The 23617-nt window shown below is 52.3% G+C and overlaps 1 protein-coding gene across 2 annotated transcripts in view; it reads right to left on the bottom strand.

Annotated features, from left to right (window-relative positions):
- The window catches only part of LRRC75A (leucine rich repeat containing 75A), a 50143-nt gene that overhangs the window by 13126 nt on the left and 13400 nt on the right, over positions 1–23617 (bottom strand). For both annotated transcript variants that reach the window (XM_001170539.8, XM_003318099.7), the window contains exon 2: positions 7089–7217. In XM_001170539.8, the coding sequence (XP_001170539.1) occupies positions 7089–7217 (129 nt within the window). The remainder of the gene's footprint in view (positions 1–7088; positions 7218–23617) is intronic.

Raw genomic sequence — 23617 nt, 5'->3', positions numbered from 1 at the left:
TCTGAAAGCTCCCACGTTGTGTAAAATTTTGATTAAATACATTCGTTCTGCTTTTTTGTTACCCTGTGTCTGGTTATAGGAGTGTCAGCCATGACCCTTATAATGAGTGAGGAAAAGTACCACACAGTTCTGCCCTACAATTTTTTTTTTTAGATAGAGTCTTGCTCTGTTGCCCGGCTGGAGTGCAGTGGCGCAATCTCAGCTCAATGCAACCTCCACCTCCCAGATTCAAGCGGTTCTCTTGCTTCAGCCTCCCGAGTAGCTGGGACTACAGGCACCCGCCATCCATGCCCGGCTAATTTTTTTTGTATTTCTATTAGAGACGGGGTTTCACCATGTTGGTCAGGCTGGTCTCAAATCCTGACCTCAAGTGGTCCACCTGCCTCGACCTCCCTAAGTGCCCTACAAACTATAGTCCCATACCTCACTACAACCCTATGAGACAGGTATTACTAATAACCCCGCTTTACAAATGAGGGAACTGAGGCAAAAAGAACTTAAATAGATGGGCAAGGCCTCCCAGCTTGTAAGATGGAGTCAGGATCTAAAGTCAGCCAGCTCTGAGGCTGATGCTCCTAACCGCTATCTGCTGCCCTCCTTGTGAGAAATCCTGTCTTTGGCTTAGGTCAGTTCAAAGTGTTTCTATCATTTACAACCAGAAAAGCCTTCAGTGAGACTGTCTCATTTTTTCCCAACTCTTCCACTTTTCAAAGAACCCCTCCAGGGCTCCCTCCTGCAGAGAACAGGACTAGGCAGCACTGGCCCAGAAGTGGAGCAGTAAGAAGGTGGGGAACGGGGGGAGGGAGAGGAGGAGAAGGAGGAAGAGGAGGAGGGAGAGGAGGAGGAGGAAGGGGAGGGGGAGGAGGAGGAGGAAGGAGAAGAGGAGGAGGAGGAGTAGCAGTAGTAGGAGGAGGAGGAAGAGGAGGGGTAGGAGGAGGAAGAGGAGGAAGGAGGAGGAAGAGGAGGAGAAGAAGGAAGAGGATCAGGAAGAGGAGGAGGAAGAGGAGGAGGAGGAGGAAGAGGAGGAAGAGGAGGAGGAGGAAGAGGAGAAGAAGGAAGAGGAGGAGGAAGAGAAGGAAGAGGAGGAGGAGGAAGAGGAGAAGGAAGAGGAGGAGGAAGAGAAGGAAGAGGAGGAGGAGGAAGAGGAGAAGGAAGAGGAGGAGGAAGAGAAGGAAGAGGAGGAGGAGGAAGAGGAGAAGGAAGAGGAGGAGGAAGAGGAAGAGGAGGAGGAGGAAGAGGAGAAGGAAGAGGAGGAGGAAGAGAAGGAAGAGGAGGAGGAGGAAGAGGAGAAGGAAGAGGAGGAGGAAGAGGAAGAGGAGGAGGAAGCTGGACTTGACATTGAGACACACATACCCTAACTCCTCCAGTGGCTGGAACCCTGAGAAGTAACCTGGGAGCCATAGCTAGCCACATTCCCTACCATGCGGCAGGGGGAAGAGCAGTCTGTGCAGAGGGAATGCAGAGGGAGGCAGGGTAGAGCAGCGAGGAGGGAAGGAGGGACCTCTGCACCGTGCTTATCTATAGTTCTAGCACCTTGGTCTAACTTGGCTGCCTGTGGGCGCCACAAGACACCTCGGTATCTGTAGAACACATTTTCTTCCTTGCTGGAGCCAGCCCGCCTGGGCTTCTGTTATGTGCAGCAGAATCCTAACCCGCCCAGAAGGCTCAATGGCTGTGTGCTGAATCAATGCTTTGCAGTCCTCCCCCGATCCCTGAAGATGGCATGAGTGGGATGTGGCACAGTCAAGTGACTATGAGTGCAGGTCAGGGCAGCAGCCTCTCCAGACCTTCCCAGTGAGGCTGCCCAGGTCCTGGGGCAGAACGTGTTTGAGGGGCTTCTCATTAATCTGTCAGGAAAGATGACGTGCCGACCTGCAGGCTGACCTGGGAGGGGTACCAGCACCCGACACTGCTCTGGCTCTCAGCCATCAGGCAGTGATACCATCTGCCATCTTCACTCCCCAGGCACCTCTGTAACTGCTCCAGGATCCCGACAAGCACAGCCCTCCACTGCCCTCCATTCAAGGCTATCCCTCCCTCATCCATAAATTCATTCATACATTCATCAAATGTTGACTGTCCCCCTCATTACACTGGACACCATTCCAGATGCAGAGACTGTGTGCTGGCTTTTCTGTTTCCTCTGTTTCCCCACAGTCCACTCTGCCCTTCTCTGCTCAGAAGGCTGGGCTCTAGAGACTGCATCACTGGGCTCTCTTCCCCCTGGCTTCCACTTGGGTTCAGCTAATGGGAGCAATGGCAGCAAGACCAGAGGGCAGGAGGAGAGACAGATGGGGGAGTTTATTCTGATTCCCCCACTTCAGCATGTGCAGCCGCCGGCCTCCAAGACAGCCTTGCTGCTATCGGCTCCTGGCATCTGTGCCCCTGTGTAATGTCCTTCCACATTGTAGCAGGGCTGGTCTAGGTGAGCAACAGAATCATTAGAACCAATAGAATGGTGGAAATGATGGTTTGTGACTTCTGAGACTGGGTCTTAAAAGGTATTGTGGGGGTTGGGCTCACACCTGCAATCCTAGTGCTTTGGGAGGCCAAGAGAGGGGGATTGCTTGAGGCTAGGAGTTTGAGACCAGCCTTGGCAACATAGTGAGTGCCCCGTCTCTACAAGAAAAGAAAACAAAAAATTAGCTAGGCATGGTGGTGCCTGCCTGCAGTCCCAGCTACTTGGGAGGGTGAGGTGGGAGGATCACTTGAGCCTAGTAGTTCCAGGCTGCAGAAAGTTATGATCACACCTCTGCACTCCAGCCTGGGCATCAGAGTGGGACCCTGTCTCAAAACAAACAAACAAATACAAACAACAACAACAAAAAAAAGCAAGGCCAGGCATAGTGGCTCACACCTGTAATCCCAGCACTTTGGAAGGCCGAGGCGGGTGGATCACCTGAGGTCAGGAGTTTGAGACCAGGCTGGCCAACATGGCGAAACCCCGTCTCTACTAAAAATACAAAACATTAGCCAGTTGTGGTGGCAGGTGCCTGTAATCCCAAGCTACTTGGGAGGCTGAGGCAGGAGAACTGCTTAAACCCGGGAGGCAGAGGTTGCAGTGAGTCGAGATTGTGCCATTGCACTCCAGCCTAGGTGATACAGCGAGACTCTGTCGAAAGAAAGAAAGAAAGAAAAGAAAGAAAGAAAGAAAAGAAAGGAAAGAAAGAAAGGCATTATGGCTTCTATATTATCACCTGTTGTGGGATAAGCCAGCTGCCATGATGTGAGGACACTCAAGCAGTCCCATGGAGAGGCTACAGGGCGAGTATGCCGCCTTGGAAGTGGACCTGCCAACTTCTTTTTTTTTTTGAGACGGAGTTTCGCTCTTGTTGCCCAGGCTGGAGTGCAATGGCGCAATCTCAGCTCACAGCAACCTCCGCCTGCCGGGTTCCAGTGATTCTCCTGCCTCAGCCTCCCGAGTAGCTGGGATTACAGGCATGCGCCACCACGCCCGGCTAATTTTGTATTTTTAGTAGAGACGGGGTTTCTTCATGTTGGTCAGGCTGGTCTCGAACTTCCAACCTCAGATGATCCACCTGCCTCGGCCTCCCGAAGTGCTCGGTGGCCTCCCAAAGGTGTGAGCCACCGAGCCTGGCAGACCTGCCAACTTCTGTTAAGCCTTCTGACACTGCAGCCCTGATCAATGTCTTGAGAGACCCAAAGCTAAACTACCTACTTAAGCTGCCCCTGCAAACCTACAGAGACTATAACAATAAATGTCTGTTGTTTTAAGCCACTAAGTTTTGGGGTAGTTTGCTATATGGCAATGGATAATGTAGCGTGGCTCTGGACCAGGTGTTCTCACCCTGCCTCTGGCAATACAGCTTGTCCTCCTGTGAAACAACTTCCTACCACTGCTGTCTTTGGATGTCTCAATGTCCCCTGTTGACTTCCTTTATCCTGTCCTCAACCCTTTACTAAACTCTCTTCAAACTTCACAATGGAATATGTTGCCTGCTTCCTGCCTGGTGCAGGTTGGAATTATGAACAAGACAGACACCCTTCCCTTCAGAGTTTATATTCTAGTGGGGAAAACAGACAATAAATTAGCCAACAAATAAATAAGCAAGGTAATTTCAGAGACCAGTAAGTAAAACAGAGAAACGAATGGAAAAATAAATGGGGCTCGAGACAGGCTGATCAGGAGCCTACACTAGGCAGGCTTGTCAACGAAGGCCTCTCCGAGGCCATAGGCTCAGTCTGAACTCAGGAGAAGGCAACTCAGACAGAAGAGGCTGGAGCAGTCAAAGGGAGCAGCGACATCCCTAAGGTAGGAGAGGGTGTGGAGGTGTCAGGAACAGAGGAGGGAGGCCCACGTGCTAGAGCAGAGCTCGCAGGGCGACAAGTGGGAGAGGTGAGCTCAGAGACTCAGGCAAAGCCAGATGAGGAGTTTGGGTTTTGTTTAAACTACAGCACAGCCCCTCACTAAAGGATGTTCAGTGAGGTCCGTGTAGTATCCAATTTACCTTTGGAACGAGATTTCCGGTCTTGACACCTCTGCCTACAATCTCTAGACCCATAACGTGGGCTGACATGAACTTCTCAGATGCAAATTGCTCTGACCAGGATGTCCTGGTCAGCCCTCTGGGGTGGATGGAGGGGCTGCTCCTACCACCAGCCTGGGGACCTCCCACCCCTGCCTCATCCAGAGAGCCTCGCTTGCCACATGGGCACGAAAGGGGCCTTCCAGGTCTCTGGGCTTTAGCAGGGCTCACCCACTCTGGCTGGCTCTGATTTTGTTTTGAGGAAAACAAAGTCCAGGTGTTGAAGTGGTTTGAGGAAGGTTACACCACGCAATGGACTGAATATCGGTATCTCCCCAGAATTCACGTGTTGAAACCTAATCCCCAGGGTGATGGTATTTAGAGGTGGGGCCTTTGGGAGGTGATTAGGCCAGGGGGGTGGAGCTCTCACAATGGGATTCCTGCTCCTTTGCCCATTTCCTGCCATGTGAGGACACAGGAAGGTGACTGTCTGTAACCCAGAAAAAGGTCCTTGCCAGTCACCAACCAGGCTGGCACCCAGATCTCAGACTTCCAACCTTCAGAAGCGTGAGAGATAAATTTCTACTGTTTGTAAGCCACCCAGTCTACGTTAATTTGTTACAGCCACCTGAATGGACCACAACAACACAGGTATGCACCCCCCAGCCCCGCCCCTACCCAGATGGAAAGGGAAGATCAGAAGGCAGGAGTTCCCGCCCCTCCTGCTGGCCTTGCCTGGTCCTGTCTCACAGGGTCTCACAGTGGCCCTTACCCACTCCCTGGCCTGCCTCTCTCTCTGAGAGGGTGGGTCCTTCTCCCCACACAGGCTGTCCATGAGGCAACCTGTGAGGGGCAGGTTGGGGAGGGAGGGGAGCTCGGCTGCTCCCACCAGGCCCCTCCTCCTGCCTCCATGGGCACTGACCACCCAGGGACCACCGGCCTGTGTCCCACCCGGCTCTGGGTCACTGCATAGGCCCAAATCACACCTGTGGTTCTCCTCGGAGGTGTAACCTTGCTCAGATCACTTGATTACCTGAATTTGGTTTTCCTTAACTCAAAGATGGGCATATACATAGCCCTCCTATTTCTTTTTTGCTTTTTTGAGAGCCCCATCGCCTTTCACCCTCTCATCTGTGAGCAACTCCATTGCTGCTCTAGGAAAGGCAGAGTCTGGCACCTGGCAAGGCCTCCTCACAGGCCTGACTCCCGTCCCTTCCCACCTCCCCAGGCAGAACCGGGTGGAACTGCATGAGAAGCAACGGAGGCACCAGCCCCAGCCAACTCCCTGTGGCTCCTGGCACCAATCAGGCCTCGAGGCTTCCACAACACCAGCTTTCCTTCCCCTTCCATTGGGCCCTGCATCCCTGCCTTCTGCAACATTGTGCTCCTGACCCTGGCCGGCTCCCAGCCCTCCACAGCTGGGCCCCCACCTCAGAGCCTTTGCATCAGGTAGCCCCAGAGTCAGAGAGAAGGCCCCTGACAAAGCCGCAGATGGAGCTCAGCCCCAGGAAACACCTTTCCAGAGCAAGGCTCCAGCTCACTGTAGGACCACAGTCAAGTCTGTATCCAGGCCGAGCGACAGGTGGGCTTGGGAACCATCTCACTCCTGGCCTAGATCCTACACCAAAAGGAAAAACTTCCCTCCCATACCCCTTCGTCCTGCTCTGGTTTCCTGACTGCCAGTGGGGAAGCACTTCTTTTGGAAGCCACTGGAAATTGAGGGATGAGACAGAAAAAAACCAAAGCAACAGAGAAGCGCTCAAGTGTGGAAATGTCCCCAGCCGGCCCTCCCCTTCCCGCCAGGTCGGGCTGCATAGCCCTGGGGAAGCCTAGACCTGGAGCTGCAGGAACAGGGCAGAACCTCCCATCCAGGCAGGGCTGAGCTGCAGATCTGGAGCCTGGAGAGCCATGGAGCTTTCCCTTCCGAGCTCCCAGGGCCAGTAGGAAGAAGACATGAGTGAAGGGGTGGGTGTCAAAGGACACTCAGCCTCAGAGGTGAAGACATCTGGGAGTGGTGGGGACTGAGGCAAAGTGGACAGCCCCATGCAGGGCCCCGGACAGCCTTCTATGACACCTTTGTGCAAATAAGAAAAAGTTCACCTCCAGGGGGACATGGGCTTGCACCAGGGCTCATGGCTTGGTGGGTAGAGAGAGGGCTGGATTTGAACTTTCCCCTGCCTCCCCCTACCCTGCCACCCCTCTGTACGCATGCTTTTGTGCAAGGTACAACCTGTACAACTGTATGTGGTGGCCTTGGCCCCATATAACAGGGATGGCTACTTAGCTCCAGCCCTGCAGAAATGAGGGCTTCATGTTGCTGGAGCTTCCAGTTTTTCAAGGGCAGCTGAATATAGGGATCATGTGAAAAATTCTGGTTTTTAAATGTTGGCAATGAATTCACCCCCTGGGCCAAACAAAACCAATCTGTGCTAGTGGCACCAAGGGAGAGCACCTCAAGCACTTGGTGCCTGGAGGACGGGCTTGTCCTCCTTGGGCCTGGGCAGTGTCTGCCAGTCCTCCTTGGGCATAGAGCTGCTCTGCCCAGAAAGGCACCCACCGCACACCCCGGGACCTGGCTGGCTTGGACCACAGCCACCCTACCGGCTTGGGACAGTGGATGTAGCGTGCCAGGCTGATGATGAGGTCGTGTGTGATGGGGTCCACCAGGTTCCGGAAGCTGGCGTAGCGATACAGAACGTCGTCTAGCGAGGTCGACTCCATGCCCAGGTCCTGTAAGAGCAAAGGATGCCCAGAGGTCAGGGCTGGCTGCCCACCCAGCTCGCCCACCATCCCCAAGAGAAGTAGGCACAGACCCTTAGAGGCGACTCTGCCTCCCAGAGCCCCGGTGGGGAGCATCTGCAGAACTTCCCTCAGGGGCTGGGGCAGGCCCCTCCTGTTTGTCTTTGCCTCCAAGTTGAGGAAGAGCAGGGACTGGCCTCTGCAGGCTCTGCAGTTTGTGCAGGTCCTGGCTTGTGGCCCTCTCCTAGGACAGCCCCTGACCTTTGTCTCTCTGGTTTTCCAGAGGAGGAAGCCAAGGGTGGCCTGCCTCGGTGCAAGCAGCTGCTTCTCTATGGTGGCAAAATTTGGAATTAACTGCCTTGTGACAGGATGGTTTATTGATATTTATTTGTGTTTTCTTCCTGCTTCTGACGTGGTTTTTACTGCTCCTTCTGTAGCCGATGCAGCCTCAGTGTTCCTTTGCCTTGGGGGTTTCTGAGTGGGGGGGTTGTAAGCAGATCCTGCCAGGCACCCAGAAGGAAACCTCATCAGGACTCCCTCAGAAAGGTACTGAGTGGAATCTTCCCGATGGGAGGGGAGCAGCTTGGAGGCGAATGCTACTAAGTGTGGTGGGGCCGCGGCAGAAACCGCTGGAGCAGAGCTTCCCTGGGTCTGAGGAAGGAATTGGGTTTGGGGGCTCAGGACACACCACCCCAGAATACGGTACCCTGGCATCTGAGGAGGCAGCTGACACAGGAAGGTCTCTCTGACTGCTGTTCTCCCCCAAAGCAGGCCCTGAAGAATCCTGTGACCTTCCTCTAAAGTAGGTCGTGAGACCCCTGAGCTTAAAACGGAGTGATCGGCTTTGGAGAAGTAAGGAGACATGACGTGCCTGCCCTGGGGTGGGGACTAAACTTCGTGCCACTCCATGTGAAAGGGGGAGGTACGCCTGCTCCCTTTCCTCAAGCCCCCCCCCTCCCAATTTCTGCCATCCTTGGGTATGAGCTACACGACAGTCCCTGACCCTAGCTTGGTGCCCTGCACAGACCAGGCAATGCTGACATTCCCATCCGGAGACTGTCCTCACACCATCCTGGGGAACATGAGGCATCCCTGGGTAGGGAGGCAAAGCAGGCCCACCCACTGCAGGCTGTCCTCATTCTGGGGGCTCCCACAGCTGCCCCAGCACAGCCCAGAGAAAGGCTCCCAGCCCAGGTGGCTGGGGTCCAGTGCCCTGGGGACGGGACGTCTGGGCAGGGAATGTGTGGGTGACCAGCTGAGTTTGCTCCTTGTCATTTTGTTTGTATTCTGAACTTTTAAAATACCTTCCCCACATGATTCTTAGAAATCCCTGGAAGGCACGCAGGCTGGACATCATCATATATTCTCTACAGATGGAGACACCAAAGCCCACGCCTTCTGTGCTGTTGGAATTTCAGGAAGGATGGGGGTGGGGCACGGCCTCAGCCCTGGGCATGTTCTGCAGATTGCACTGCTCTTATCTGCCAGGGGGTGGTGAGAGGGTGGCTGAGCTGGACAGATGGCGGGCAGGGACGGGCTCTGCGGTCTGGCAGCTGACATTGATACAAGCAAATAAAGTCTTTGCTGGGGGCTCTGGAGGGCCTGGGTGTCATGCCTGGGGGTGGGAGGAGCCTCTTGGGGGGAGCCCCTTGGAGCCCACCTGCCAGCCGGGTCCTACCTGCCGTGGTTAGGGGGCACTCTGCCCCCACCCTCATTAACGCCTCAGTGAGGACACAAGAGGCCAGTTGTGAGGGCTGTTTTCCATATGGCAGGAATGAACCTTGGAGGCAAACTGCCAGGTCCTGTGCCAGGCTCTCTGGCTGCTGAAAAAATTTGCTGGGAACCAAGACCTGGGGGCTCAAGGTCTGTCATGGATGCAGTCAGGGGAGGCTTCTGAAGCACTGGCTGGTACAGGTTCTAGAGCTGCACCCCCTTGTAGAAGCAGGTGCAATACCCGCCTTTGACCTCTGGCCCTGCCCTGGCTTTTTCAATCCCTCAGCCAGGGCTGCATCCTGAAGCAAGCAACCTGACAATGCTAAGCCTCAGTTTCCTCATCTGTAAAATGGGGACAGTGACCCCAGCATCACAAGGAGGCAAGGGGAACAAGACCAAGTGTTACATGTAAAGCCTCTGGCAGGGAACAGAGAAAGCAGCAGTGCCCTTTCTACTACATTTCTGCCCCCTCCTCCCTGGAAGGCCCGTCCTCACCTTCTGCAGGGGTTCTCGATCTCCTGGACCACAGACCCAATTGAGAATGTGTCAAAAGCCATGAGCTCTCTCCCTAGAAAAATTCAGGAGTCAGGGCTGGGCGGGGACCTGAGCACACAGAGTCCACACTGGCCTCATGGTCAGGAGGGTGTGTCAGAGCCGTGTGGACACGAGGGACCCCAGGACACAAACTATCACCCACTAATGTGCAAAATCACAGCCCTGCCCTCCCTGGGGCGGGAGGAAGCTGGGGACACAGGAAGGCCGAAAGTCAAAGGACTTGTGTTCTATGGTCTCAGAGGGCCTGTGTGGTCAAACGAGCTGTGGCCCAGTGCCTGGTTTGCCAGCCAGTCCCTGCCTACAGCTTGAGGCTCCCCTTCCTGGGGACAGGGAGCTGGAGAAGGAGGGCAGATGAGGTGGAAACAGAGGGGTGGTTATTCCCATGGTCAGAGGCTGCACTGGTGGCCACGGGGAAGAGGCCACAGGCATGGAGCTATTTTTCTTTTACACTCTGTCGAGCAGGCTGGGCTGCTCCTCTGTGGTTGGCAACTTAATGCCAGCCTCTATGCCTCCTCTGCTTTGCCCCTGGGCACCCCTCTCCTCTGTGAGCACCCCGGCACCTAGTGGTCTCCCCCTTACAATTGTCCCTGCAGTCTGTCCCTAAATGACCCTGGGAAATAGCACTGGATTTTAGGCCCTGGCCAGCCCCAACTCGCTGTAAGTCTGTGGCAAGAGACTTCCCTCTTGGGATTCATTTCCCTATCTGTGAAATGGGCAGATGAACCACACTAGTGGTTATTAAACTGTGTTCCAAGATCTTGAGGCTGACGGTCGGGGGCTGCGGTAGACAAGAGGGAGGTGAGAGGAACCAGCAGGGCTGTGGGCTGCAGCTCTTACAAAGCAGCTCCTGGTTACAAACAAATGAACGCAGTTCTGTTCCAAAGAGAAGCTTGAAAGCCCTGGACCAGATGACTGCCTGGGTTTCTTGTGTTCCTACCAGCCCTGCCCCATCTTCCTGGACCCCCTACATCTCCAAGCTAGTCTAGGCCATCCCTGGAAGGACCAAGAAAATCCCAGTTGCCAACCCAGGAGGTTGGGCAGGTCTGTGAAGATGCCAAATGTCCTTTCTGGAGCCCACTCCCCTGCCGTCTCCCCGCGCCATCCCCCTGGTTGCCCAGCTGCTGACTGTGGCTCTGCCTCTCTGGAGCACTGTCTGGGTTCATGTGGTTGTTGCTTAGGAGGGGAAAAGGAGTGTAGAGGCAGGATGGGAGGGAAGGAGGAGGGTCTCCTAGAAAGGCAGCTCAGGGTCACTGTGAGTCACGGCCAACACCGGCCCGCCCTGTGAATTCCAGGTGGGGTGGGGCTCCCCAAGGTCCCAGGGCTACAACAGGGAAAGCCAGATAGAGGCTGGCCAAAGGCCATGGCACACATTATTGCTTTATTGCTTTATTTCAACCCCACCTAGGCCCACAGGATGCTTATGCTAACTGAGGGCACTTCATAGTCCTGAGGACCTTGGGCTACTTCCTGCCTCCTTGATGTCCTCTCCATCCCCCCTCCCCTAAGCCAGGCTATTGGAGATGATGGTGTCACCAGCTGCTGGGACTACCCACAGGGCTGGGTGTGAGGGAGGAGAGGTCACCAGATCCTCAGGTGTCTCAGGAGGCTGCAGCCTGGGCCACAGCCCTGGGAATGGGCTCCTTTCAGACTCTGCACCCATGGCCTGCCCTCCTTCTCAGGAAGACACAGAATGGGGGTAGGCACACAAGGCCTGCTGCATGTGCAAGGGAAGTGGAAGAATCAGATCCAGGTGTGGTCCCTGCAGCCCCTCCTGTGCACTGTACTAGTCTTGGAGGGGCTGGTTTGTCTTAAAAAGCACGAGGCATTGAGGACAATCCCATTTTCCTCATGATAGGTCTAAACGGTACCACCTCTAGGAACTGTGCCTGTGGACAGTTCCTCATCAGGATGTCTGGGAACACCAGCAGGTGCACCTGAGTCACTGCTGGTGGGGAGTGACGCTCGGAGAGCGTGGCTGGCCTGACACCGAGTCACTCTCGGCTCCCTTTCCGAGCTGCCGGACCCAGCACACAGCAGCACACGGCATTTCAAAGAAGGGGGCCCTACATAACTGGAGCTTGGACAAACAGGTCTGGGGACTCACTGCAATGGGAACAGATGATGGGCTTGGGAATAGGGGTGCATGTTTCCAAAAAGTGAGTAGAGATTTACACAGGGCAGTCAGAATGGCATTTCTCAAAGTGTGGTCTGTAGACTTTGGGGAAGCACCCTTAAGACCATTTTAGGGGTGCTGTGGGGACCTCTTTTCCAATGACATATCTATGTGATGCCAGATTTTCTTCATAGATGTCAATTAAAACAACCTGTCGCAAGACCCAGTGCAAAAGCGCAAGTCTGATAGCTGTCTTCTAGAAAGTGAGACTAAAGAGAGTCACAAAAATGGGGAGCAACACCACTCTCCTCACTTGGTTTTTCTTTTCCTTTGGAAAATATAGTTATTTTCATAAAAATTTATTTTTTCACTTGTGAACTTGTTATTTTTTATTTTGAGACAAGGTCTTGCTCTGTCACCCAGGCTGGATTGCAGCGGTGCAATCATAGCTCGCTGCAACCTTGAACTCCTGGGCTCAAGTGATGCTCCTGTCTCAGCCTCCAGAGTAGCTGGGACTACAAGCGTGAAGCACTGTAAGGAGCTGCTGTTATTTTTTTTAGATGTGAAAACAACCCTATGAATGTAACAGCTGGCATTTTGCATTCACGTGTGTGCAAGGTAATGGCATGGAGTGTACATGATCACTGCCACTCACTCGTTGATGCCTCCCCACAGTTGGACTCGCACCTTCACTCTGTATTCCTGTGCAGTAGGGAAGTCACCCAGTACATGTTTCCCCCCAGGAGGAATACACAGATGCTTTCTCTTCTGAGCTCTGGCCTCCCTGAGAATTCCTTCATGTTGATGACACACCTGAAGACAACCTGGCTCAACAGAAACTCCCTGCAAAATATCGCAGACTTGGCTACCCTCTGACTTTCACTCCTGCAGATGAGAATGAGGCTATCTGATTTTTGTTTCTTTAGCTGCTTGTTCGGCCCTGGCGCCTGTAGGGCTGTCCTTGCCACAAAACCCCACTGTGCCTACTGGACAGCCCTAGCACACTGTCCTCTTCCTGGGAATATCAGTTCAGCATATAGGAGGCCTCTGAAGCAACTGATATCTCTACAGCAACTTCTCCAAGTCACCAAAGGGACATCTCATTCTTGACATCGCCCAAACTCCTAAAATCCCTTCCCTGTATCTTTCTTACTACTCCAACATCCCCCACTTTCTCATTTCCACCCTGAAAACCCAGCCAAAATCTTTCTAATACAAATAAACTTAACTTCTCTGGCCAATCCAGTTCTCAGATCCAAAAAGCCCCGTAAAATCCCAGAAAATAACAAGGGTTGGCAAGAATGTGAAGAAACTGGAAACTTTGTGCGCTGCTGGTAGGAATGCAAAATGGTGCAGCCACCATGGAAAATGGTGTGGCAGTTCCTTAAACAAATTAAACACAGAATTGCCATATGATCCAGCAATTCCACTCTTGGGAATATATACCCCAAAGAACTGAAAGCAGGCACTCAAACAGCAGCTATGTTTCCAGCAGCATCATTCACAGTAGCCAAAAGGCGAAAACAATCCGGGTGGCCATGAACAGATGAATGGGTACACGGAGTGTGGTCTAGCCATGCAACGAAATATTATTCAGCCTTAAAAAGGAAGGGGATTCCAACACATGCTACAGCATGGTGAACCTTGAGGACACAGGGACAAATAAGTGAAATAAGCCAGACACAAAAGGACAAATACTGTCTGGTTTCACTTATATGACGTATGTAGACTAGTTAATTCATACAGACAGAAAGTAGAATGCTGGGTACCAGGGGCTGGGGGGGAAGGGAAGGAGGAGTTACTGTTTAATGAGGACACAGTGTCCATTTTGCAAGATGAGAGTTCTGGAGATCAGCTGCACAGTAAACAGTGTGAATGTACTTAACACCACCGAGCTGTATGCTTAAAGATGGTTGAGATAGTAAATTTTATGTTATGTGTATTTTACCACAAATTTTAAAAGGGGCCAGGCCCGGTGGCTCATGCCTGTAATCCCGGCATTTTGGGAGGCTGAAGCAGGAAGACAGCTTGAGCCAGGGAGGTTGAGGCTGAAGTGGGCTATGACGGTGCCACTGCACTCCAACCTGGGTGACAGAGCCAGACCCCCAGGCAGGCAAACATAGACACCTTCTTGGGATAGGAGGGAGCAGGGGAGGGTGCACATTCTATCTGGCCATTCTTTTTCTACCCCGACACTTGGTTATTAAACATTTTTGCCACCATGTGTCTAGTGGCGGATCTGTTTCCTTTGGATTTACTTTCAGGTATTGGTCTGCAAACACAGACCTTTTTTCAAGCTGTCTCTTCCTCAGGAAAACCAACACTGGCTCTGTGTCTTCTGGATTTATCTTTTTTGGTATTCTGTGCATGATACACTTTCATCCAGGGTTTCCAGTTTGCCTTCCATGTCACTGATTTCACATCCAGCATCACCGCTCTCACTGCCCCCAAGAAGGATTGCAAGTCGCCTAGCATTTCATTTCCTTGCAATTCTTATTTTGCTTGTTAATCTCCCCTTTCATCTCATCCTGTTGGTTTTCTTTTCCATCTCAGCTTGGCCTCTTTGGGTGGCCTTTTGTTCTTTTCCCACAAAGTTCATTTCTTCTGGATCGTGCTGTAGATCATTTTCAGAGGTCGGGGTTCAGGTTCCAGGGTATCTATCCTACGCTCAGGCTTCCCCCCTCCCCAGCTTGTGCACTCTCGAAGAGGCCAAGATCTAGTGACACCCACGTCTGTCAGCGCATCCTTGTCCCCATGACGGCCTCCTTGGGTTGGGACTGAGTCCACCTCTCAGGGCTCTGGCTTGCAGAAGAGTCCAGCCCCAGGATGAGTCTCAGGCACCGTGCTTATGTGACTCTGACCTTGAGAAGGGACATCTTCACCCACTTCATGGCCTGAATCTCCAATACTCACAACAGTGAAGTCCACGGAAATCTATAACAATGTCTGTATGTTCAGGACACTTCCTGTCCTTGGGTAAGCCCACTGGCTGGCTGCACTGGACTTCTCAGATGCCCTCTCTTCCCGCCTTGGGAGTTGCTGTCTCTGAACCGATGCAGACAGAGGCATGGGAGAGGATGAAGGGAGAGGGGAGTGGAAGAGCCCTCCTTTTACCTCCAAATTGTCACTTGCATGGTACAGGACCAGTTGCCTGGCTTTCTGATTGGCACAGTCCACAGACTAAGGGAGAAAGTGGCTTCCTCCCCTCCTTCCCGGAGGTCTCAGATTCCTGGGAGGAAGGCTGGATGGTGTCTTTCTTGGCCCTGCTCCATGTGTCTAGCAGTGAGGAGGCTCCTCTCAGACTGCCCACCTGTCTTTGTTTCCAGTGTGCTGAGTGTTTGTCTTTTTTTGGTGCATCATCTTAGGTGTCTTAGGGGAAAGCTAGGGGAAGCCACAGAGGAGGCCGTCAGCCATACTCTATTTTAAACCTCAACTCCCCCCTTCCCTCTTAAACTCATTTTTAACCCCACTCCCAGAAGGAAGGCCCCGCGGGAAATTAGCTTTCATTTGTCTCTCTCCTCCAGGCATGACTCCACAGTTTCTGCAACAACAGAGCCGGGGAAAGGAGGACGCAGCAAGCGCTGAATATTAACCAGCAAAGGTAGATGCTTCAATATCGAAACCACCGGGACCCGCATGTGCAAAGCTACTTAATGAGGGTGTAATCAAACACAGTCTACCAGAAGGAAATTAATTAGAGTCCGGAGGGCAAGCAGGAAGCAGAACCAGGCTGCTCCCCCTCCTGGCTCTAGAACATCACTGGCAGCCACTGCTAAGGGAGGGACAAGGCTGGGGGATGCCAGGCCTCAGCTGGGTGCCAGGGCTCCTGTCCTCTTCCCCGTGACATTCCGGCTTGCCTTTGGGGGACACCCAGGGGAGGGAAGGGAAATGTCAGGTGCTGTTAGGGAAACACAGCCTGAGGAAGCCCCCAGGGAGAGAAGCTGGGACATCCCAGAGTTAAGGAGCTGGGCACAGAGAAGACTTGCTTCTCTAGGAAGACAATGGTCTCATAAGAAGAAGGACGGAGTCATAAACGACAGAAATGTATTCTCTCATAGTTTTGGAGACCAGAAATCTGAAATCAGGGTGTTGGCAGAGCTGCACTCCCTCTAGAGATTCTAGGGGGAGACTTCATTCTTTCCCCATGTGCGACAAGGAAGGGAGGGATGCCAGGCACAGACCTATGCACCGAATGAGAGAAACAGATACAGGATGCAGTGGGATGAATTGTGGCCCCCAAAAGACATGCCCATGCGCTTGTGCCCAGAAACTGTGAATGTGACCTCATTTGGAAGAAGGGTCTTCACACACAGATTACCTTCAGGACCCTGAGATGAGATGATCCTGGTTTATCCAGGTGGGCCCTGAATCTAAAACAAGTGTTCTTACAAGAGACACAGAGAAGGCAGCAATGTGAAGGTGGAGGCAGAGAAGGGAGTGATGCGGCCACAACCACCAGAAGCTGGAAGGGGGAAAGAGTGAAATCTCCCCTGGAATCTCTGGATGGACACGGCCCTGCCGACACTCTCATCTCAGACTTCTGGCCTCCAAACCATGAGAGAATATGTTTCGGTTGTTCCAAGTCACTCAGCCAGTGGTCATTGGTTACGGCAGCCCCAGGAAATGAATGCACCAGATTGGATCAGGACAGAGGTGGCATTTTTCCCAGGGGCACACCAGGCAAAAGGGAGAAGAGATCAAGGCAAGTGGCCGGGACCCTTCCCTTCTTCCACAGCTGCAGACCTCAGCCAAGAGCACAGCTGTGGGCAACCAAGGACGTTATTGCCAGAAATCAACTTGCTGTCTTCACCAGCCCTGAAGCCTCTGTGGGTACACTCTCCTTTGCTGTCTGCTCCCAGGGGCAGGGCTGTACTAGTCAGAAATGCTTCCTATAGGATCCCCAAGGTGGTTCTCAGCTCAACATGGGAAAGAACCTTTAAAAACAGGTGATGAAGGAAATGCTGACACCGCCCATGACAAGGATGAGGCTTGAAGACTCCACTAAGAGAAATAAGCTCGGCACGAGAGGACAAATACTGCATGAGGCCACTTACGTGAGGGACCAAGAGTATCTAATCATTCAAAGTACTCAAATTCACAGAGACAGAGGGTAAAATGGCGGTTGCTGGGACTGGGGAAGGGGGAATTCGTGTTGGGTGGGGACAGGGTTTCAGTTTGAGGAAGATGAAAGAGTTCTGGAGATGGAAGGTGGTAATGGTTGCACAGCAATATGAATGTGCTTAATGCCACTGAACTGTGCACCTAAAATGGTTAAAACGGTATTTTATATTTGTATATTTTATCGTAATAAAAAAATAGTGCTGAGCTCACCGTCACTGGAAGGATACAAGCAGAGGAGAGACACTCATCAGCCAGCACTGCTGAGGCAGGATTTCTGGACCACAAGGAAGGTGGCCACTAAGGGTTGCCCTCTGGCCCCCTGTGACTCTTCTCATCAGCATGGCCCAGGAGGCAGGATCCTGGCATCCAAGGAGGTGCCACTAAGTAGCTACAAGACGTGGGGCCTGGCGAGAGGAACCACGAAAGAACGCAGAAAAAAAAAAGCAACAAAAAGCCAGTGACAAAGCTGCGTGGATGGCGGAAGGCGAGCAGGAGTTTGGTGATGCAGTTTGAAGACCGGGACTGAGACCCCCCCCCTGCTGGAGGGGTACGTGAGGTGCAAAAGCAGAAGTGGCACCAGTGGGCTTGACTGCTCCAGAGAGGGGCATTGCTCCTCAGTGCAGCGACAAGGCGCCTTTAGCCTCCTTGTCGTTTTTGGCCCCAAAAGTGCCACAGTTACACAGGGTGGCCCTGGAGCAAAGTGAGTGCTAATGCGCTGGGGCATAGGGAAATCTGGTATTTCACACATTTGTCATGTTAAGGAGAATTAGGCGTATCAGAGTATCTAACAGATTGGCCTTCCAATCCCCATTTAAAACGGGTAATTGAGTAGCTGATTTTAAGCTTATGATTTTAAGCAGAACACCGGAAGTGGATTCAGCCAAGTTTGTAAGTTTTGAAATGTTTCAGAGAACTAATAGTCATCATATTTATCAGCTTATTAAATTTCAAGAACTATTTAGGAACCCAGGAAAGTCCTGCTTTTTAGGATGAGTATTTATAAACTTAAGAACACTGGTTATGTTAAATTTATAAAGTTACATCAAGATATTTAAAGAAATTTAATTACTTAAGTTATAAACCCCCTACCCTTGAACATCGACATTTAAATGGACTAGATTCGTGAGGGGAATAATGAAATTGGTATGTTAAATGCTTCAGGAAACACTAGGTTTAAAAATTTCCACTTCAATATATATTGAATATTGAGAAAATTCAAGTCATTGTAAGTAGTCTGTGTGTGTGTGTGCGCGCGCCCCAAGAATAACTAATGACAGATAATGCAGATGAGGTGGGCACCCTGCAGAGTCCAGGGCAGGGAGCATCAGCACAGCTAGACAGGGAGGACTATGCAGTTAAGAGCCCGAGGCACACTGCTCAGGCTTGGAAGACACCAAAGCAAAGCAGACTAGCAAAACTAATAAAAGCAACTGCTACATCCCCTCCCCCTAACAAAACCACTGGATGGCATGGGAACCCTGTTTGAAGGTGAGGCCTCCTCACAGTCCTGCTGATGTCTAAGGTGGGCATTGCCCGGCTCCTGGTCCCAGTCTTGGGGGTTGCCTCTCGAGGGCACCCTGGCTTGGTGCCGGCCACCCCCACAGGCCTGTGAGTTTGGTACCCAAGGAGGTGTCCATTAGCACCCAGCTGACCGAAGTCAGCCAGATGCTGCCAGGGAGGGCTGCTCTGCAGAGGTCTGAGCCAAGAAACTGCTGGTGGGGGGTCATTGGCACCCACTCCCCGCTCCACCAGACTTGCCCAGCCTGTCTGAGGGATGAGAGGTAAAGACTGGGATTCTCTGGTCCCACCTGAGGGTCCAGGGGCAGCTCATGACTCTCCCACCTGTCCAAGGCCACGTGGCCCCTGCAGGTTTTTGAAGCCAGGCACCCCGGCAGGCTGGCCCTCCTCAACGGTGACGAGTGTTGCCACCAGGTCTGCCTTGCCCAGCAGGAGTCAGCGGGCTGGGCAGCAATGTTTGGCAGCTTTGCTCAGTGAGGGGCTTCATGACTGTGTGTTGTTTGTGTTTTAACTTTGAAGTCTTAAAAAATGACACCCTCTGTGTGAAACAGGCCTCTGGAAACAGATGCCCAGCCGTTGCCAAGTGTAACTTAATTAAAATCCAAGAAACGGCTTTAGCAACAAATAAATATCAAAAGGATGCTTTCTCTTCAGAATAATCTAAAGTAAGTTGGGAGGCGCATCAAGCCATATGAAGGGTTTTGTCTGCTCCTCCATGGTCATGGCTCTGCCCACACGTGGCTGACGGCGGGGGACAGACGTGGGTTAGACCCTAAGTCACTGTGTGGCCCTGGGCAAGCCACCCTCCTACACCACAGCTTCCCCACCTACAAATGAGAAGGTTGCACCAGCTCATTCTTCCAGAGTTGGAGAGGGCAGCAGAAGAGGGACTTGGACCAAATAGGTTTGGAACACAAAGAATTCAACAAATAACCATTTTCCTTTTCCTGCTGGACGTTTCAGCTACTGTTTTATGACTCCGAAAGGGTGGTGGCATTTGCAGTATTTCCCAGATTTATTTCCCAAGCACCTCCCCTGCTTCCCCAGGACCTCTTGTGGGACTCGGATTCTGCAGTATGCCTGGGGCCAGATGGTCTCTGAGGTCCACAGGCCCCCACATTCCACAAATTCTCAGCACTTTGTCACCCATCCCAGCGCCCTCCTAATCTCTCTGCTTGGGAAATTATCTGAATCGGTTGTTTATACCTTCTGGCAAATGCATTCAAGTCCATTTGTTCCTCTCTGCAGTACATTCTGCCCAAGTGAAATGAAACATTTGGTTCATCCTGAGGCCGGGCGCGGTGGCTCACGCCTGTAATCCTAGCACTTTGGGAGGCGGAGGCAGGTGGATCACGAGGTCAGGAGATCGAGACCATCCTGGCTAACATGGTGAAACCCCGTCTCTATTGAAAGTACAAAAAATTAGCTGGGCGTGGTGGTGGGTGCCTGTAGTCCCAGCTACTCGGGAGGCTGAGGCAGGAGAATGGCACGAACCCAGGAGGCGGAGCTTGCAGTGAGCCAAGATTGTGCCACCGCTGCACTCCAGCCTGGGCAACGGTGCAAGACTCTGTCTCAAAAAAAAAAAAAAAAAAAAGAGAAACATTTGGTTCATCCTCAAAGGATTTTCAGGTAAAATGGCAAAGAGGTAGAGGAACGACTTAGAGGATCCTTCTGGCTCCCTAACAACCTGAGTTCCAAGCAGGAGCGTCTTCATAGGAACAGCCCATTTCTCAGAGTGAAAAGCTGGGGCTGGAAGGTTGTCTCATACAGTGAGCTAGTGGCAGGGATGGGGCGCTCCAGAGCCCCTAGAAATTTCTGACTCTGCCTCTATGAGCCCTTGAAAGTTAAGTATTAGCCAGGGTTCTCTCGAGACACAGAACTGATAAGATGTGTGTGTGTGTGGAGAGAGAGGAAGGAATTGATTTATTTTAAGGAATTGGCTCACATGATTGTGGGGGCTGGCGAGTCTGAAATCTGCAGGGCAGGCTGGGAAGCTGGGGACCCAGGAAGGAGCTGGCAGTGCTGTCTGGAGTCTGAAGGCAGAATTTCTTCTTCCTCAGGGACCTCTCTTTTCTCTTGGAGCCTTCAACTGATTGAATGAGGCTCACCCATATTATGGAAAGTAATCAGCTTTTATCCATTTATGCTTTTGAGACAGAGTCTCTCTGTCACCCAGGCTACAGTGTGGTGGTGTGATCCTAGCTCACTGCAGCCTGGAACTTCTGTACTCCTGTAGTCCCGCTATTTGGGAGGCTGATCCTCCTGCCTCAGCCCCCTGAATAGCTGAGACTACAGGTACGTGCTACCACACCAGCTAATTTAAAAAAAAAATTTTGTAGAAACGGGCTGAGCACGGTGGTTCACGACTATAATCCCAGCACTTTGGGAGGCTGAGGTGGGCAGATCACCTGAGGTCCAGAGTTTGAGACTGGCCTGGTCAACATGGTGAAACTCCCTCTCTACTAAAAATATAAAAATTAGCTGGGTGTTGGCCGGGCATGGTGGCTCATGCCTGTAATCCCAGCACTTTGGGAGACCGTGGTGGGTGGATCATGAGGTCAGGAGATCTAGACCATCCTGGCTAACATGGTGAAACCCCGTCTCTACTAAAAAATAAAATAAAATAAAATAAAAATTAGCTGGGTGTGGTGGCAGGTGCCTATAGTCCCAGCTACTTGGGAGGCTGAGGCAGGAGAATGGCATGAATCCGGGAGGCGGAGCTTGCAGTGAGCTGAGATTGCACCACTGCACTCCAGCCTGGGCAAAGAGCAAGACTCCGTCTCAAAATAATAATAATAATAATAAAAATTAGCTGGGTGTGGTGGCACATGCCTGTAATCCCAGCTACTTCGGAGGCTGAGGCAGAAGAATCACTTGAACCCGGGAGGTGGAGGTTGCAGTGAGTTGAGATTGCACCACTGCACTCCAGCCTGGGTGATGGAGTGAGACTCTGTCTCAAAAAAAAAATTTTTTTTTTTTTTTGTAGAAATGGAGTCTTGCTTTGTTTGCCTAGGCTGGTCTTGAACTCCTGGCATCAAGCAATCCTCCTGCTGTGGCCTCCCAAAGGGCTGAGATTACAGGAGTGAGCCACTGCACCTGGCTTTATTTGGCTTTTGTTTTTACTCAAAGTCTACTGATTTCACATGTAGGTATTTCAGATTTCTTTTTTTTTTTTTTTGAGGCTGAATTTCACTCTGTCACCCAGGCTGGAGTGCAGTGGCGTGACCTCGGCTCACTGCAACCTCTGCCTCCCCAAGTTCAAGCGATTCTCCTACCTCAATCTTTCGAGTAGCTGAGATTACAGGTGCCCGTCACCATGCCTGGCTGATTTTTTTTTTTTTTTTTTTTTTGAGACAGAGTCTTGCTCTATCACCCAGGCTGGAGTGCAGTAGCACAATCTCGGCTCACTGCAAGCTCCGCCTCCTGGGTTCACGCCATTCTCCTGCCTCAGCCTCCCAAGTAGTTGGGACCACAGGCACCCACCACCACGCCCGGCTAATTTTTTGTATTTTTAGTAGAGACGGGGTTTCACCGTGTTAGCCAGGATGGTCTTGTTCTCCTGACCTTGTGATCTGTCCGCCTTGGCCTCCCAAAGTGCTGGGATTACAGGTGTGAGCCACTGCGCCCGGCCATGCCTGGCTGATATTTGTAGTTTTAGTAGAGACAGGGGGTTTTACCATGTTGGGCAGGCTGGCCTCAAACTCCTGAGCTCAAGTGATCTACCCGCCTGGGCTTCCCGAAGTTCTGGGATTACAGGCGTGAGCCACCATGCCTAGCCTCAGATGTTAATCACATCTGAAAAATACCTTCACAGCAGCATCTAGACTAGTATTTGACCCAAAATTGGGCACCACAACCTAGCTAGGCTGACATATAAAATTAACCATCACAAGCTAAGCGTCTTTACCACTTTAAATCTCTAGGTCAGAGGCAAGGCCAAGGCCAAGGCCAGACCTCCAAGAATCTGGATTCAGACCTCTTGCTGCCCTCCCTCTGGGTGAGCAGAGATGAGTCATGCTGGATGAGGAATCCAGCTCCAATCCAGCTAGCTTTCAACTTCAGGCAGGAAGGGGAGACCAGGCGGGATAGAGGAGGAGGGCCGCAGGATCCACCACTGTGGCCAGGATGAGGCCCTGCCTGTGCTCTTCCACCTCTCCACGCTTGGCCACTTTCCCCAAGACCTTTCAAAAATGCGCTCTGGGCAGTGGGGAGGGCAGAAGCCGGCCCAGGAAGGGAGCCACAGATGCCCTTCCAGGGGCCTTCCCAGCAGGAGCCAGGAGGAACACCAAGGGGCTGCCAGACCCCACAGCCAGGCAGAATAGTTCCCATCTTAGGGCCCTGCTTCTCAGGGCCTGATTCTCCCCGCAAAGGTGGAAAATCAGCGAGGCTTCCGGGCTGCAGAAGAGGGCATGGGGTGGGGGTGGCGTCCTCAGGGCTGGGAGGGGCCTATACCTGGTTTCTCAGTGGTCACTGAGTTTGTCTACAGCTTCGAGACACCGGGAGGGAGGAGGTAGGAGCTGTGGGTGGGAGTGGCGGTGGGTGAGGCAAGACAGCCAATGCCATGGGCCAGGCAAAGGCCCTGAGCTTCCTGCAGCATCTCAGGCCTCTCTCTCCATCCAGCGTCCCTGCTCTCACCCTGAGGGTCTCTCTCGGTGGACTCCCTCCCTCAGAGCATGGTCCAGGTAGACACTTAGAGCATTTTGCTGTATACCTGCTCTCAGGTCCCCAACCAGCTGCCCACACTCCACCTCTTGCCCATTTTCTTCTTTTTTTTTCTTTTTTTTTTTTTGAGATGGAGTCTTGCTTTGTCACCCAGGTTGGAGTGCAGTGGCGTCATCTCAGCTCACTGCAACCTCCGCCTCCCAAGTTTAAGCGATTCTCCTGCCTCAGCCTCCCAAGTAGTTGGGATTAGGCACACACTACCACGCTCAGCTAATTTTTGTATTTTTAGTAGAGATGGGATTTAACTATGTTGGTCAGGCTGAACTTGAACTCCTGACTACAGGTGATCTGCCTGCCTCAGCTTCCCAAAGTGCTGGGATTACAGGAGTGAGCCGCTGTGCCTGGCCTCCCATTTTCTAAAAGAGTCTAATTCCAGCCCAAAGTCCCTCCCTGCTCCGTGTGCCCATTACCTTCAGAGAGCCCTCTTCTGGTCCTGGCTCATGGACTGGCCTCTCCCTAAGACATGCGACACCAAAGCCATTTCTATTCGCCTCGCCCTGCTGGACCTTTTCTGGAGAGATGGGAATTCTTGGAACAGGTAACTTACTCTCTTTCGTGTCTGAGTTTCCATGTCCCAAACCAACCCCTCTGAGTTCCTGCTGGTCTGTCTTGGGCCAATAGCTGTCTGGAAACCCCACCAGTGAGAATC

The sequence above is a fragment of the Pan troglodytes genome, chromosome 19 (assembly GCF_028858775.2).
Source record: "Pan troglodytes isolate AG18354 chromosome 19, NHGRI_mPanTro3-v2.0_pri, whole genome shotgun sequence".
NCBI lineage: Eukaryota > Metazoa > Chordata > Mammalia > Primates > Hominidae > Pan > Pan troglodytes.
This window is presented reverse-complemented; position numbering and strand designations above follow the sequence as displayed.